The sequence below is a fragment of the Dromiciops gliroides genome, chromosome 5 (genome assembly GCF_019393635.1).
Source record: "Dromiciops gliroides isolate mDroGli1 chromosome 5, mDroGli1.pri, whole genome shotgun sequence".
Classification (NCBI taxonomy): domain Eukaryota; kingdom Metazoa; phylum Chordata; class Mammalia; order Microbiotheria; family Microbiotheriidae; genus Dromiciops; species Dromiciops gliroides.
In genome coordinates this window covers 270,817,953-270,833,784 of record NC_057865.1, presented here as the reverse complement: position 1 = coordinate 270,833,784, position 15,832 = coordinate 270,817,953, and the positions used below count along the sequence as shown (strand labels likewise).

Here is a 15,832-nt window from a genome sequence, read left to right as displayed (position 1 = left end):
CTGAGTTCAAATCCGGCTCCAGACACTTAACACTTACTAGCTGTGTGACCCTGGGCAAGTCACTTGACCCCAATTGCCTCACAAAAAAAAAAAAAGAAGAATTCAAATAATGCATGTAACCACTCTAGGGGGAATTCTTTATTTGTGCTAATCAGGATCTAGCTAGAGATGACCTTGAGATCCCTTCTTGCCCGAAATTTATGATCCTAGGAGTAGAATCCAAGTCTCTCGATTCCAAATTCCACTCCAAGTTTTCTTTTCTTTTCCCTTCTTGTTATTCCTGTACCTTGACAGTCTTTTTTTACTTCAAGTAATAAAAGTAAGCCAGACATAGGAGAGAAAGAAAAAGGATAAGAAGGCAAGCTTCTCCAGCCCTTTAAGGGCATAAATCACTTTATATACACATATTGGCTCATCTGAACCTAACAACCCTAAGAAGCAGCATATGATTAGACCCATTTTATGGATGAGGATACTGATGCTCAAACTTAATGCTATAGAACTATCTCCCTGATGAACCATCACATAAGCATAACCCAGGCCCTGATACTAAATTACCACGTCCCCTGGGGTCAGTCACTTAATAGCTCTGTTTCCTCATGAAGGGAACTCACTAGATGGTGTAAAGAATTAATTATTATTTCCGCATGGTGCTCCACCCACTGGTTGTAGCCATTGCCATGACTCTGTCACCTCCACTCGCCCACGCCTACATGGACCTGGCAAAAGTATAATGATTGGAAGCCTAGTGAGGGCAGTCATGTGACTATCAGAGCAGCCATCCCATTGGCTGGGACTGTGTGGGGTGTTTCTAGGTTTGGGGGAGGAGAATTGGGCATTCTAGGTGGAAGCTGGAAAGTGACAGGCGTTCTGCTGCGTATTTTCAGCTGATTCCTGGGCGGTGGTATTTTTCAGGTATTATAATTTCCCTTTCCCCATTTTATTTCCTTTCCCTTGATCCTACTGATCCTGTTTGTGTTATTTTTTTTAAAAGTTCGTTCTTGTTAAAATAAATCTTGTTCTGTTTTGAGGGAGGCTGCCGGTTTCCTTCCTTGCCCCAATATTAGAGCAAGCCCCTTAGCTAGCACTCCCCAATTAAAAATTGGTCCCCACAATGGCAACTAAGGTCCCTTTCAGCTCTGACTCTATGACCCCACAAACTCAGTGATGTGGGCTGAGCAAATATTATTAAACCAGTTCTACAGAGATTAAGTGGCATAACTTGGGTCACAGAACACCTAGGATTTCAACCCAAGTCTCTGGACTCTCAAATTTAATTTTCTTCCCCATTCACAAAACTGCCCCCGTTTATCAGTACATAGGTTTATGGGAAATGGTTGGGGAGAAATAACTTCAAACTATTTAAATCAATATTTTGGTCAAAGTGACTGGATCAGAGATCGTAGACTTGAAGCCAGATAGGACCTCAGAGGCCAATCCAGTCCAACTCCATCCTTTTACAAATGAGGAAACTGAGGCCCACAGAGGTTAAGTCAGTCATGGGGAAAAAAAAATCACACAACCAGTAAGCAGCAGAGTTGGGATTTGAACCCAGGACAGGAGATGACCCCATAATCACACAGGTAGTAAAACCCCAGAACTGGGACTTGAAACCAGGTCCTCTGCCTTTGAAAACTGCTTGTGCTGGCAGCTAGGTGGTACAGTGGATAGAGCACCAACCTTGGAATCAAGAAGACCTGTGTTCAAATCAGACACTTGACACTAGCTGTGTGACCCTGGACAGGTCACTTAACCCCAAGTGCCTCGAAAATAAATGAGTGAATGAATGAATAAACAAATACATAAATAAATGGAACCTGCTTGTGTACAAAAATAAAACAAGTCCTCCTCTCAAAGATTTAAGTTCCAATGACCCTTCTCCTGCTTACTTAGCTGAGTAGGCTTCAACAAACCCTTTTTCTTCTTGAGCCTCAGTTTCCATTATTTTACATTTTTAATGGGGATGAGGGGTGGAGAGAAGATGTTTTCCCAGATCTAGATCCTAGGACCCCAGGTATACTCAGATCAAAAGCTGACTGAGTATAGAATTCACTAAAGCTTCTCCAAACTCGCCTGACTTTTATTTGCTATGCTAATAAGAAAGGTCAAGGTTAATGGGCCTGTGCCAGAAGAGCGAATTTCCTACATGGCATCAATTACCAGCTCTCACTATTTAGAAAAGGCTGCAGGGCCAGGCTTCGTTTGGACCTGGAAAGTGAATCACTTTTCAGAATGCAACAGCATCAGTTCAGAGACCTCTCTGCCCCACAGGATGGGTTTTACTGGTTAGTGAAGAAGAATTCAGAGGGTTTTCTCCCAAACACAGTCCAAAGCCTGACTCATGGCCCACGCAATGTGAATTCCTAAGAGCTGAATACAGTTTGGCCCCTCTTTTCTGCTGATCTCACTGGAGACACTGACAATTGAAAAATTATAGTGTGCATTCGTGTACAAAGAGGAAGTCAAAAAGGAAATAACCAGGAGAGAAGTAGACCAGACATGCAGTAAGGGGGCAGAGGATGGGGAGAACTCGTGGTACAAATCACCAGAACCAGAGTAGGTGGTGGAGAGATCTGGGTTCGTATCCCAGATCTGAAAAAGACCAGGTGTTTAACTGTGGAACTCACTTTTTTCATCCAATAATCTCACTTTGTGGGAATTCATGACAATGGCTACTTTAGAGGATTATAGCTACTCTAGGGCAGGGCTTCTAAAACTTTTCTCACTTGTGACCCCTTTTTGCCCAAGAAATTTTTACGCGACCCCAGGTATATGGGTATATAAAATAATTATACATAATCTTTGACTGTTGCCAAATTTTTCATGACCCCCAACATTCAATTACACAACCCCATATGGGATAGAGACCTGCAGTTTAAGAAGCTTTGTTCTAGGGGCAGCTAGGAGGTGCAGTGGATAGAGCACCAGCCCTGGAGTCAGGAGTACCTGAGTTCAAATCCGGCCTCAGACACTTAACACTCACTAGCTGTGTGACCCTGGGCAAGTCACTTAACCCCAATTGCCTCACTAAAAAAAAAAAAAAAAAAAAAAAGCTTTGTTCTAGGGGACCGTAGCTGTTGGGGGACAAAAGCTAGTTAACCCTGTCTTTCTTTGCCGCAGAGTTTCTCCATCCTTTGGTGGGGGGAGTTCCCCTGATATTCACAAATGCTTCCCATATTGTTTATTTAACATGAAAGGAAACAAATTATAGAATTTACAATACATGTGTATATAAGAAATTAAAGAGAATGATTAATTTCAAGAAGATAACAGATTTTTACCCAGTATTCCCTGCAACAAGCTTCTCACACCCCAGGTTGGGAATTTCCAACTTGGAGCATTAAGTAAACTCTTTGAGGAAGCTAGTTGGCTTAGTGGATAGAGCACCAGACCTGGAGTCAGGAAGACCTGATTTCAAATCCAGCGTCAAACACTTTACTAGCTGGGTGACCCTGGGCAAGTCACTTAACCTCTGTCTGCCTCAGCTTCCTCTACTATAGAACAGGAGTGATAATAGCACCTACTTCCCAGGGTTGTTGTAAGGATCAAATGAAACTATTTGTAAAGTGCTTGGCCTGGCACAAAGTAAGCACTATATAAATGCAAGCTATCATTATTGTTGTTGTTGTTGTTGTTGTTGTTGTTGTTGTTGTTGTTGTTGTTATTATTATTATTATTACTCATCCTCTGTTTCCCTCAGATTCCTTATCTGTAAAATGGAGAGAACAACACTTACTTCCCTAGGTTGTGATGAGGGTCTCAAGATACAATAACTGTAACCCAGATAGCATAGTGCCTGACAATTACTAGGCACTTTATAAATATTAGCTATTACTATTATTACTTAACCTCTGTCTGCCTCCATTTCCTCAACTGTAAAATGGGGATATTAATGGTATCTACCTCCCAAGGTTGTTGTAAGATCAAATGAGATCATTGTAAAGCTCTTAACACAGTGCTTGGCACATAGCGCTTTTTATTTATTTATTTTTCAAATAAACAAGTATTGATTGATTGATTTTTGTTTGTTTGGGTTTTTGCAGGGCAATGAGGGTTAAGTGACCTGTCCAGGGTCACACAGCTAGTAAATGTCAAGAGTATGAGGCTGAATTTGAACTCAGGCCCTCCTGAATCCAGGGCTGGTGCTTTTATCCACTGCACCACCTAGCTGCCCCCAGCACTTTTAAAATGTTAGCTACTGATGCAAAGTGAAATGAGGAGAACCAGGAAAACATTGTACACAGTAATAGCAATATTGTGTGATGATCAACTATGGATGACTTATCTCTTCTCAGCAATACAATGATCCAAGGCAATTACAAAGGACTCATGATAGAAAATGCTCTCCACATCCAGAGAAAGAATTGATGGAGTCTGAATGCAGATCAAAGCAGACTATTTTCACTTTCTTCATTCTGTTTTGTGGTTGTTTTTTCTTTTGGTCTTTTTCTTCTTACAAAACTGTGACTAATATGGAAATATGTTTTACATGATATATAACCTATAACAAATTGCTTACCACTTTAGGAATGGGGGGGAGGGAAGGAGGAAGACAAAAATTTGGAGCTCAAAATTTTCTAAAAATGAATGTTAGAAATCATCTTTACATATAATTGGGAAAAATACTATTTAAAATAAGTATTAGCTATTACTATTATTATGACTAAACTTTTCTTTACCTCAGTTTCCTCATCTGTAAAATGGGGATAATAATAGGAACTATTTTCCAGGGTTGGGGTAAGGATAAAAAGAGATAGATAGCAAATGTAAAGCTCTCAGCACAGTGCCTGGCACATAGCAAGCACTTTATTGATGTTAGTCAATGTTGTTCTGTTATTATCATAAGTGACTGTTTTACTTCTGTCTTTGTATTCCTAGTGCATAGCACACTGGCCTGAACATTGTAAGCACTTAATATTTTAATAATTTAGCTAAGTGATGGAACCACCTCTGCGAAACTGAGTGCCTTAGCCTAGCTGATCCTGAAGGCTTGTTCTATCTCTCAAACTGTAGTAGCCCCCTGAATTGTGTGTGTGTGTCTCTCTCTCTCTCTCTCTCTCTCTCTCTCTCTCTCTCTCTCACACACACACACACACACACACACACACACACACACACACACACACACACACTGACCAGTAATAAAGGCAGGACTGAGGCAAAGGGAAGACTCTTAATCTCTCACTAGGCTTCCTTTCTTTCCCTGATCCAGGTTTTAAAGATTTTGCTTATGGAGACAGTTGCCTTTCCCACCCACTTACAAGTGAAAAAGTCATCTGATATCTAAGTTTAATGCTTCAAAATCTAATGCTTTTAAGTGGTACCAAATTCTATCCAAGCTCTGTCACGTTTCCTATTAAAAGGGAAGTCAGAGTTTGGGGTTGGGAGAACAGAAGTTGGGTGAAACCACTGATCCAAAGAAGCAGTAACTCCCATATGGCCAAGTACAGACAGCTTTTTGATCATTTAGGGAACAACTATCCAATTTGTGGATAATCTAAAGTTTTCTTCTCTTTTTTCTCATCATTATTTCTATACCTTGAAGGTATTTTTTACTTCCAGTGATAAAAGTGAGAGTCAGAAGAAAGGAAGAAGGAGGACAAGAAGGTAAGTTCCAGTGGCCCCTTAAAGGGTACAAATTCCTTTATATACATATGTTAGCTCATTTCAGACTTACAACCCTAAAAGGCAGGAACTGCGGTATAATTAGACCCATTTTACAGATGAGGACACTGATGCTCAGAGATATTAAGTGACTTACTCATGATTACATAGTTTCTCCTTGCTACTAGTTTTGGTCAAATACTCTCTCCTTCCGCATCTCTGTCTCCTCAGATAAAATCCCACCTTCTAGAAGAAGGCTTTCCCAATTCCCCTTATTGCTAGTGCCTTCCCTCTGAGATTTCTTCCAATTTACTTTGTGTATATCTAATTCTTACATAGTTGTTTGTGTGTTCTCTTCCCCCATCAGAATTTGAGCTCCTTAAGATCAGGTACTATGTCTGTGTTTTCCTATGTGCTTAGCACAGTGCCTGGCATGTAATAAATCCTTAACAGAATACTTGTTGATTGACTGATGAGGGAAGTCCTGAGTTTGACCTCTAGAACCTAAGACCATCTCAGAATTGACAGAAAAATAAATGGGAGTAATTAATTTAATTGGGAATCATTAAATTAATTTCTCTACAGATTCACTGAATTTTTAGATTTGAAAAAAACACTGAAAGGACATCTACCTCAACCTTTATCCAAAATGTTAGTGCCAACTAGCCAACAAATGGTCATGGAGAATCTATATAGTTTCCAGGGAAGGGAAACTCACTCCCATTCCATTTTAGGTCACTTTTGAGATGTTCTTAGATTCTAGAGGTCAAAGACAGGACTTGACTCATCTGTCAACATTGCAGAGGACTTGAAAAAAAACCCGAGTCCCAGGACCCCTAGTCCCTCAAACCTCAGGAAGTCATTTCTCCATGCTCAGACAATTCCCTAAAATCCCTCGGGCTATTAGATAAAACCTTTTTTATGAGGCATCATCCTCCTAGAAATGATGGCTCCATAGGTTACCTAAGAAGAGGGGGAGGGGCACGGGGGAAGAGGGAGAATCTTGGTTTGGAATTAACATATTGGCTGTGCTTCTAGACTGCAGGGGTTCTAAACCTAAGTCCAGGTGTTTTATTGTTGGGGTTTTGTATTTTCACATGTTTCTGTATTTCGCTATAAATAGTTTCCTTTGTAAACCTATATATTTTATTTTTAAACAAAAAAAATCTATTTTAAATTTATTTTTGGCATTCATTTTTTAAAAAATTCTGAGTTCCTAATTCTCTCTCTCCCTCCAATCTGTCCCCCATCCCATTGAGAAGGCAAGCAATAGGATATCAGTTATACATATGAAATCATGCAAAATATATTGCTATGTAATCCTATATATTTTAAATATATATTCTGAGAAAGGGTCCAGAGGAATCAGAAAACTGCCAAAGAGATCCAAGACACAAGGCAAGGCAAGGCAAGGCAAACTTTTTTTTTTTTTTGCAGGGGGGGTGGGGCAGGGCAAGGGGGGGGAGGGTGAAGTGACTTGCCCAGGGTCACACGGCTGGTAAATGTCAAGTGTCTGAGGCCGCATTTGAACTCAGGTCCTCCTGAATCCATGGCTGGTGCTTTATCCACTGTGCCACCTAGCTGCCCCCAAGGCAAACATTAAATAAGTGCTTGCTCTAGACCTGAAGTCAGGAAGACTCACTTTCCCCGAGTTCAAATTTGGTCTTAGACACTTACTACCTGTGTGATCCTGGGCAAGTCACTTCACCCTGTTTGCCTCATCTGTAAAATGAGCTGGACAAAGAAATGACAAACCACTCCAGTGTCTTTGCCAGAAAAACCTTAAATGGGGTCATGAAGAGTCAGACAACTGAAAAAACAATTGAATAAAAATACACTAAAACCCAGGGAAACCAGTATAAGTAAAAATAAAGACAGTCCCTGCCCTCAAGGATCTTATATTCTAACGGGAAGATAACACATACAAGGAATCTGAAAAGTAAGAATTAGAGGTCTGGGGATGGGAATGAAGACCAACCCCCCCCAAAAAAACCAAAGATGAAGACTTCCTGTTCTACAAAGATTTCCATCACCGCAAAGGTTTGTGGACACAACTAACACAAAGAAGCCATGGGGACATATGTTCTCAAGGGAAAACTGTCTCTAGGAAGGACAAAGGGAAGCTGCTGCTCTGTCTCAAACAGCCATCCCTGTGCCCCAGCCACCATAACTTCATCAATCTCCTAACTTTGTGCCACCTGATTCATGCTTTGTCTCCTCTGCCCAGCTGTGAGACTATAAATTGGCCAGTCATGTCCCGACTGGGTAGGAGAGCAGGGCTAAGAGCCTGGCAGTGTCTGTGTGTGTCCATGGTCCAATTCTCCCCAGGTGCACAAAAGCAATAAACATGCCTTGGCTAAGCCAGGAAAAGACAGAGGACCGGGATCACATTTTCAACACCAATAACGTGTCCCTAATAGGATATCCTCAGTGATAGGAGCCCAAAGTGACTCCTGATATCATCCAGTGATAGGAGGGGGAGGGGTTTCGAGAGACCCCATCAGCCTGCCTCCTTTTACCACTCTCCTCTGTAGCATCACACAACTGTGTCCAAGTCCCATCTCTCTCACTACCCAGGAAAACTGAGAGTTGGAGCTCTCTGTATTACAATGATTTACTGTATTTCTAGCGGAGCATTTGTTAACTTCAAATTCAATTTTTAACAAGTGGATTGGCTTGGGGAAACTGTCAAAATGTTCTTCATTGGATTGTACCTCTAAAGCCCAGTAGGATTTATTTAAGAGTGCATTTAGGCAGCCCGGTAGCTGAGTGGATTCAGTGCTGAACTCCTGAGGAAGACTCCAAGTGTCTGCCTAAGACATTTCCTTGTCATGTGACCCTGGGCAAGTGACTTTCCTTCCCCCACCCAGCCTCGATTTTCTCACCTGTAAAATGGGAATAAACAGTAATACCTACCTCCCAGAGTTCTTGTGAGAACAAAATGAGGCGATATCTGTAAAGCATTTTGAAAGCCTTAAAGTTCGATATCATTGCTAGTTGTTTTTTATCATTACGATCTAGCCTAAACTCCTCTTTTTAGATCACCCAACTGATAACTGGAAGAAATAGGATTTGAGGGCAGCTAGGTGGTACAGTGGATAGAGCACTGGCCCTGGATTCAGGAGTACCTGAGTTCAAATCTGGCCTCAGACACTTAAAAAAACCTTACTAGCTGTGTGACCCTGGGCAAGTCACTTAACCCCAATTGCCTTACCAAAAAAAAAAAAAAAAAAAAGAAAGAAAGAAATAGGATTTGAAATTTGGTCTTCTGTGTGAGAAACAAATATTTCTCTCTTATATTTAATAACTAATTACCACATTAGGGCCAAGGTTTTTCCCCTTTTCTACTTGTTTCCCCAGAAACTGACCAGTGTGGAAAATTTCTCATCGAGATTTCCTAGGTCAAGATCTCATCAGGGAATAAAAGAAATTCTGTTTGGGCTAATGGGTGTATTTCTGCTCATTGTGTTTTCTCAGAAAGGTCCTGGGAAAATGTTGATCTCTCCCTATTATTATTATTATTATTATTATTATTATTTTTTAGTGAGGCAATTGGGGTTAAGTGACTTGCCCAGGGTCACACAGCTAGTAAGTGTCAAGTGTCTGAGGTCCGGATTTGAACTCAGGTCCTCCTGACTCCAGGGCCGGTGCTCTATCCACTGCACCTCCTAGCTGCCCCGATTTCTCCCTATTATTAAGACAGGTGACCTTTGACCAAGATTTGAGTGACCTAAGTCTGGTAGTACAAGATAGCCCACCTCCCATTTGATGAACCAATCAGAGGTGATTAGACATCCCTCAGGAATACTTCCTCTTCCAAGGGCATATAAACTGTGACCCACCACCACCACCAGGTGTCTTTGATCTAAGAGTGATGATCTTTTTAGTCAATAACCTGCTGGCCTTATTAATAAAATGATCAAATTACCCAGAACTTCTGTCTCTTGACTTTTTAATTGTCATATCTGACTCCATAGGGCAAGCTAGGTGGTGTAATGGATACAGCACTGGACCTGAAGTCAGGAAGACTCATTTCCTGAGTTCAAATCTGGCCTCAGTCACTTACTAGTTGCATAACCCTGGGCAAGTCACTACACCCTGTTTGCCTCCATTCTTTCATCTGTTAAAATGAGCTGGAAGAAGAAATGGCAAACCACTCCAATGGCTTTGCCAAGAAAAACCCAAATGGATTCACAAAGAGTTGGATGTGACTGAAAATGACTGAACAACACCTTCTGACTCCAAATCCCGTACTCTTTTCCCCTAGAACTATACTTCAAGAATCCTTAATTTTGCCAGTTTGGGGACATCCCCCACCAATGCCAATAGCAACCCTTTGTAGACAATATTGAGGGCTGTTGTGGCCAAAAGAAAAAAATCACATCAAATGGCTGTTCAATCTAGTCATGAGGCTCTCTGAACTCTGACAAGCTGGTTTCCTTCAGATGATAGACACACGCTGTCATGTGCTCCACATTCAAAGCCCTTCTAATGGGGCAGGACCTTGAAGAACTTGTGGTCTATGGGGAGAGCCTCAGAGTACTTAGAGTCTTCTCTAAATCATGAAGCATCAGAATTGAAGTTTGGTAATGGTGGGATATAGAGTTCTGGGTGTGAAATGACAATTCAGAGAGGGATGTTATCAAGAAACTAGATCATGAAGGCTTACTTTTTTTTTTTTTTTTTGCGGGGCAATGGAGGTTAAGTGACTTGCCCAGGGTCACACAGCTAGTAAGTGTCAAGTGTCTGAGGTCCGGATTTGAACTCAGGTACTCCTGAATCCAGGGCCGGTGCTTTATCCACTGCACCACCTAGCTGCCCCGAAGGCTTACATTTTAAAAGGCAGTTGTTGAGGAAGCCCATAGATGGTTTAAAGAGATTTCCTTTGCCCAGTTTCATGGGTCAAATTTGACCACAAATTGTTGTCACCTCCTTGGCACAGAGAGGTTTGAAAGGAATGAATTTATGATGCTGATGGTAACAATATCAATAATACCTGAAATTGACATAGTTTCTAGAAAGCACTTGTACAAACAAGAAACCACTAAGCCGCCCAAGAACACTGCTATTATCGACCCTATTTGATAGATGTTTAAACAAACTCAGAGAGGTTAAGTCACTTGGAAAGTATACTACATATGGATTCAGAAGCTCTGGGTTTGAATTCAACTCTGCCACATATTAGCTGTGTGACATCAGGTAAGTCACTTGACCTCTCTGGGTGTCAATTTCTCACCTGTGAAATAAGGAGACTGGATTACAAGATGACTCATAAGGTTGCTTCCAGGTCTAAATCTATGGTCTTATGATCTAATCTGACCTCTTCATTTTTACAGCAGGAGAAAAAAGAAGCTCAGAAGGGTTAGGTGATTTGCCTAAAGTCAGACAGCTACTAAGTTTGCAGAACCCGAATTTGAATCCAGAGCTTCTGACTCTGCATTTCTATATAAGAAACAAATTCCACCCATATTAATGAGCCTTCCTCAAAACAAACAAAAGAAAAATCAACAAATATTTCTTGAGAACCTCATAGGACCATCTCGGGCACTGAGAAATTATTGTGGATTGTCCTTTATTTTCAAAGAGGGCCAGTAAAAGATATAAAGATGAATGCAGCACCATTTCCATCATAGCTATTACCATGTAGTCTGGGGAGACAATTGTTTTTGTCTTCTGTAACAGCTTAAGGTGGTATGAGTCTAAAATGAGAGGCCCAGCCAGGAGAAAAATTGCAGGGCAGGAGCAATCACTTAGGGTTAGAGCTAGAAGGTGGGACTGGAAATGAACAGGTGAGATTTATTTAGAGGCAGAGAGGAGGAGGAAGGTAGCTCAAGTCACAAGAGCAAAGACAAAAACAAAAACAAGAACGAAGAAGGCTTCCCCAGATTCAGGAAAGAGCAAGAAACCAGTATGCTGGGAGCAGGGGGTTGACATAGCAGCGTATAAAAAATAAAGAATTTTAAAGTTAGAAGGGATATTGGAGATAAACTAAACCCCTAGTGTAGAGATAATCTAGGGCAGCTTCCTCACTCACCTAGATAAGGAAACTGAGTCTCAAAGAAGTAAAATGACTTCCCTGAGATCAACCAACTAGAACTTATAAAGAGGACTCTATGAAAAAAATTAGTTAGTTAACATGAATAAAGTATTTTTCAAGCCTTAAGGCAACCACATAAGTGGCTAGCAATGTACCAGACAGACAAACACTGTCCTAGGTGCTGAGCACACAGACAAAAACAGGAAAGGGTCCCTGCCCTCAAGGAACTTACATTCTACAGAAGTAGTAGATCAGTTTTGAAAACTGATATTCAAAACACTGAGTTAAATTCAGCAAGCATGGATTAAGCCTCAGTATTCAAGATATTACTTTAGGTGGTAGGGATAATGAATCCATAGCTCCAACTCTCTTAACTCCCATAATACTTACAGCCATTATATACCACTTTTCAATTGTCTTCTATGGGTTGGGGAGGCTAAGGAGAGATAAAGGCATAGATAAGCTTTGCCCTTAACAAGCTTAGAATCTAATGTTGGGGGAAGAAATAAGATGTGGCAACAGCCAAAGGAGAATTCTAAACTGTTACAAGTTTAGAGTAAACTAACAGCCTGCACTAAGAGACTTTAGGAGTATGGGCTAGAAGGCAACAAACCTAGTTTGCATTCCTAGTTTCTTATGCCACTGTGACTCACTTATAGTAGCTATGTGGTGTTTACTGATGATGCCATTACCAATTCTGACTATGGAAACAATGATGACTACACAATTATGGGCTAGTCAATCAACTTCTCAAACTTTTGTCACTAACTAAACATTACTTTTACACACACACACACACACACACACACACACATGCACAAACATGCATTGGTCAGTATCTCTGATTTCATCATTCCGGAGAACTTCACTATGGGTCCTGACTTCACTCATCTCTTACTTATTCTCTTAAGGAGTTGCCTTGGGCACCAAGAGACTAAGTGACTTCACCCATTTGGGACATGTGAAAGCTAGGACTTCTACCCCATGTCTTTCTGACTCTGAGGGTGGCCCTCTGTCTACCACACCATGTCTGCCACTCTATTTCCTTTCTCTACATTAAGGAAAAGATAAATCCATCAGAGTTGACATTAGGCAGAGCTTTGGAGACTCTGAGATCCATAAGAGCTTTTTGGTGTGTTTTAGGAAAAGGGGCTGTGAAATCCACCCTCCATGGGGAGAGAGTGGGCGGAAAAGAGGGATCACCTGATTCTTCTTCTCTTAAAGCCCTATAATCTAGCATCCCTATGAGGGAAAGATAATTCAGGTACATTATATGGCTCCATTATCCAGGAGATGAAAGGGAAAGGTTAAAAGACTTAGAAAATTGTGAGTCAGTGACAGAGTTGGGACTAGTCCCCCATTTACCTCACACAGGGATTGTGTGAGTAATGAAGTGAAAATATCTTAGAACTCCTCAGGGGAAAAGGCCCTGCCTTATTGCATACTTATTGGAGTTGGCACGTAGAGGTTCTTTGAACTTTTCCACTATTCTCGAAATGCTTTCTGTGTACTCTGGGAAATTGGCTTATTTTTGGAGAAGCAAGGATAATAATACTGTCCCCCACACCCCCCCCCCAAATAAAAAACCCACATCACAGTTAAATTAAGAGTCAATGGAATCATTACCAACCTTGAGTAACTGTCCATCTCCGGTTCCCAAGAACAGAACTGTCCTGTTCAGGACTACAGTACCATAAACAGATGTCAAATCCGAATGAATTAATGTCGAGGACTCAATTGGTTGGACTGCATTTGATTCTGTGTCTTTCCCCTATATACAGAGACATATTCAAAACAAAACAAAAAAACAAAAAACAAAAAAACAGCGTAAATTTCTAAATGTTATATTAATCAAACTTCCAAAATGCTACTCATCACTTCCCAGGAGGGCTCTCAATTCTTGGCAGCTTGCCCATTTTCCAGAAAGGAATATGAAAATGGTCATTGCAGTCCACTCTTCACCTACAAAAATCACCACACAGGCAAATCCTAAAGCAAACCATTTGTTTACTACTATATTAGCATGTATTGATTGCCAACAGTGGGAGAAGGGCCCATCCGCTTAACGATTCCAATGCCGGGATGAGAAGCCAAGTTCTACTTGACTGCCAGCAGAGAGAAAGAGGGGGAGAACACACAGCATTAAAATGGGAGGGAAGAAATTGAGTCCTTTCCTACTGCCAGCAGCTCTCAACTTCTCACTTCTTCTGTTTCCCAGTATTTGAGCTATGTGTTGGGGCTAGGGAGGTTAGGAGCTCCCTGACTCAATGAAGGGCTATTCCATGAGGTATGAGTTATTTTTTTAGAGTGTGATGGTAAAGGAAAGGAACAAATATTGATGGATTTAAGTGGGGTTTAGGGAGTATATTTAAAGAGAACTTTATGTAGATGTCAAGATAAGGAATAGATTGTAGTAATATTCATATGATCATAGAATTATCATCACCATCACTACTACCACCACCACCACTACTACCACTACTACTACTACCACTACCACCACCACCACCACCACTACCACCACCACCACCACTACTACCACTACTACCACTACCACCACCACCACAACCACTACCACTACTGCCACCACTACTACTACTTCTTTCATTTTGGTGGTCCTAATTTGTGATTCCATCTGTATAGAGAGCTCCCTAGCAGAGGACTCTTCCTACCAAGGCAGATAGGTAGCTATTCTGCAATTTGTAGTCTTAGAGAACCTGGAGCTCTGAAAGATTGTGAGCCACCCAGGGTCACACACAGCCATTATGTATTAGACATAGGACTTGAATCCAAATCATCCTATCTTGGAGGTCACATAACAATAATAAAAACAACAACATAAACAAATAAGAGCCAGATAGCAACCAGCCCCAGGACCATTTCTATATAAATTCAGTCAATGTCGGGTGAAGAGATAATCATAATAATGATTATAATATTCACTTTTATCCAGCTAAGTCCCAATTAGTGTGAATAAAGAAGCCTGAAGTGGTGGCATTATTCTAATTTGCATTGCATATTTCCATTGGGCAAAAACCAAGCACCACATTTTACATAATTAGAACTTCAAATAGTGTGAATTTGAATACATATGCCCACTTCAGGAGCTTCATTATTTCCATTAGTCTAGAACCCATAAGAAGTGCTTTACCTAAATTTGGAGCCATTTCCACTCCAAATGTCCACATGAACTATTTTTGTCCAACCTGTGGTAGAGCCTCCCAAGCTTGTATTGGTCTGATTGGCCACAGTCGGACACACTATACCTTGCCCTCAGAATAGGAAAGTCAGTTTGGTCTTCTTCAAGAACAGAAAGACAACAACCACCCAGATTTCTCAATTTGATACTCTTTATAATCATTCGAGGGAGGTGCTATTATTGTTCTTTAATTACAGATGAGGAAATAAGTCACACTGAGAAGAGGGAGCAGGGGCAGAATTTGAACCCAGGGCTCCAGACTCCAAACCCAGTCTTTTTTCTATAATACCAGGTTAATGGTGATGGGATGGTGTGAGCCTGTGGACAGTACAGTTTAGAAGAAAATAGAAACCATTATTACAAGCTGCTGGCATTTGGACATACTCAATATGAATATACCTAATATAATATTCAAATCTGTTTGCTTAATTTTTTTCAAAGTCACTCTTTAAAGTTAAACTAGATTATATGATTTTTTAAAAAGTCTTTAATATCACTTGCCAAAGTAATTAATGCCTGCTTTTGACTACAGGAAACTGAGTTTTTAGCAACACATCTCTGGGAGAGTAGATAGTCAACACAGTTGGAACCTTCCCTTTACGTCCCCAAATTCAGTTTCTAATTACACTAAAGTTGCCAGGAGTAGGTTTTAAGCCACCTGATGGGACCAGTTGATAGACTCTGGATCTTCTGACAACAACTAGTAAAACCTCCTTGGGGTTGGGGGGGGGGCAGATGGGGAAATGGGGTTAAACCTTACTCGCTGTACTTTGTTGTTACCAACACTGTTTATGTCTTTCAATTTCTGTCTTATTAAATATTCATTATTTTTAAACCCACTAAGTTTCATTAACACCTAAACTAAATGGATTCATGAACCAAATTGATTTTTTGAAGCCTTTAAAGTGTTGCCTATAATTCTTTGTTGAAGTTAGATTGGGGGGGGGGGGAGAAGAGAAAAGAAGAGAAGGAGGAAGAAAGAAGAAAGAGAA

General features: G+C 40.8%; 1 protein-coding gene across 2 annotated transcripts in view; it reads right to left on the bottom strand.

Annotated features, from left to right (window-relative positions):
- PLXNC1 (plexin C1) overlaps nucleotides 1-15,832 on the bottom strand; it is a 234,047-nt gene that overhangs the window by 199,103 nt on the left and 19,112 nt on the right. For both annotated transcript variants that reach the window (XM_043968236.1, XM_043968235.1), the window contains exon 2: nucleotides 13,272-13,412. In XM_043968236.1, coding sequence (XP_043824171.1) covers nucleotides 13,272-13,412 — 141 coding nt within the window. The remainder of the gene's footprint in view (nucleotides 1-13,271; nucleotides 13,413-15,832) is intronic.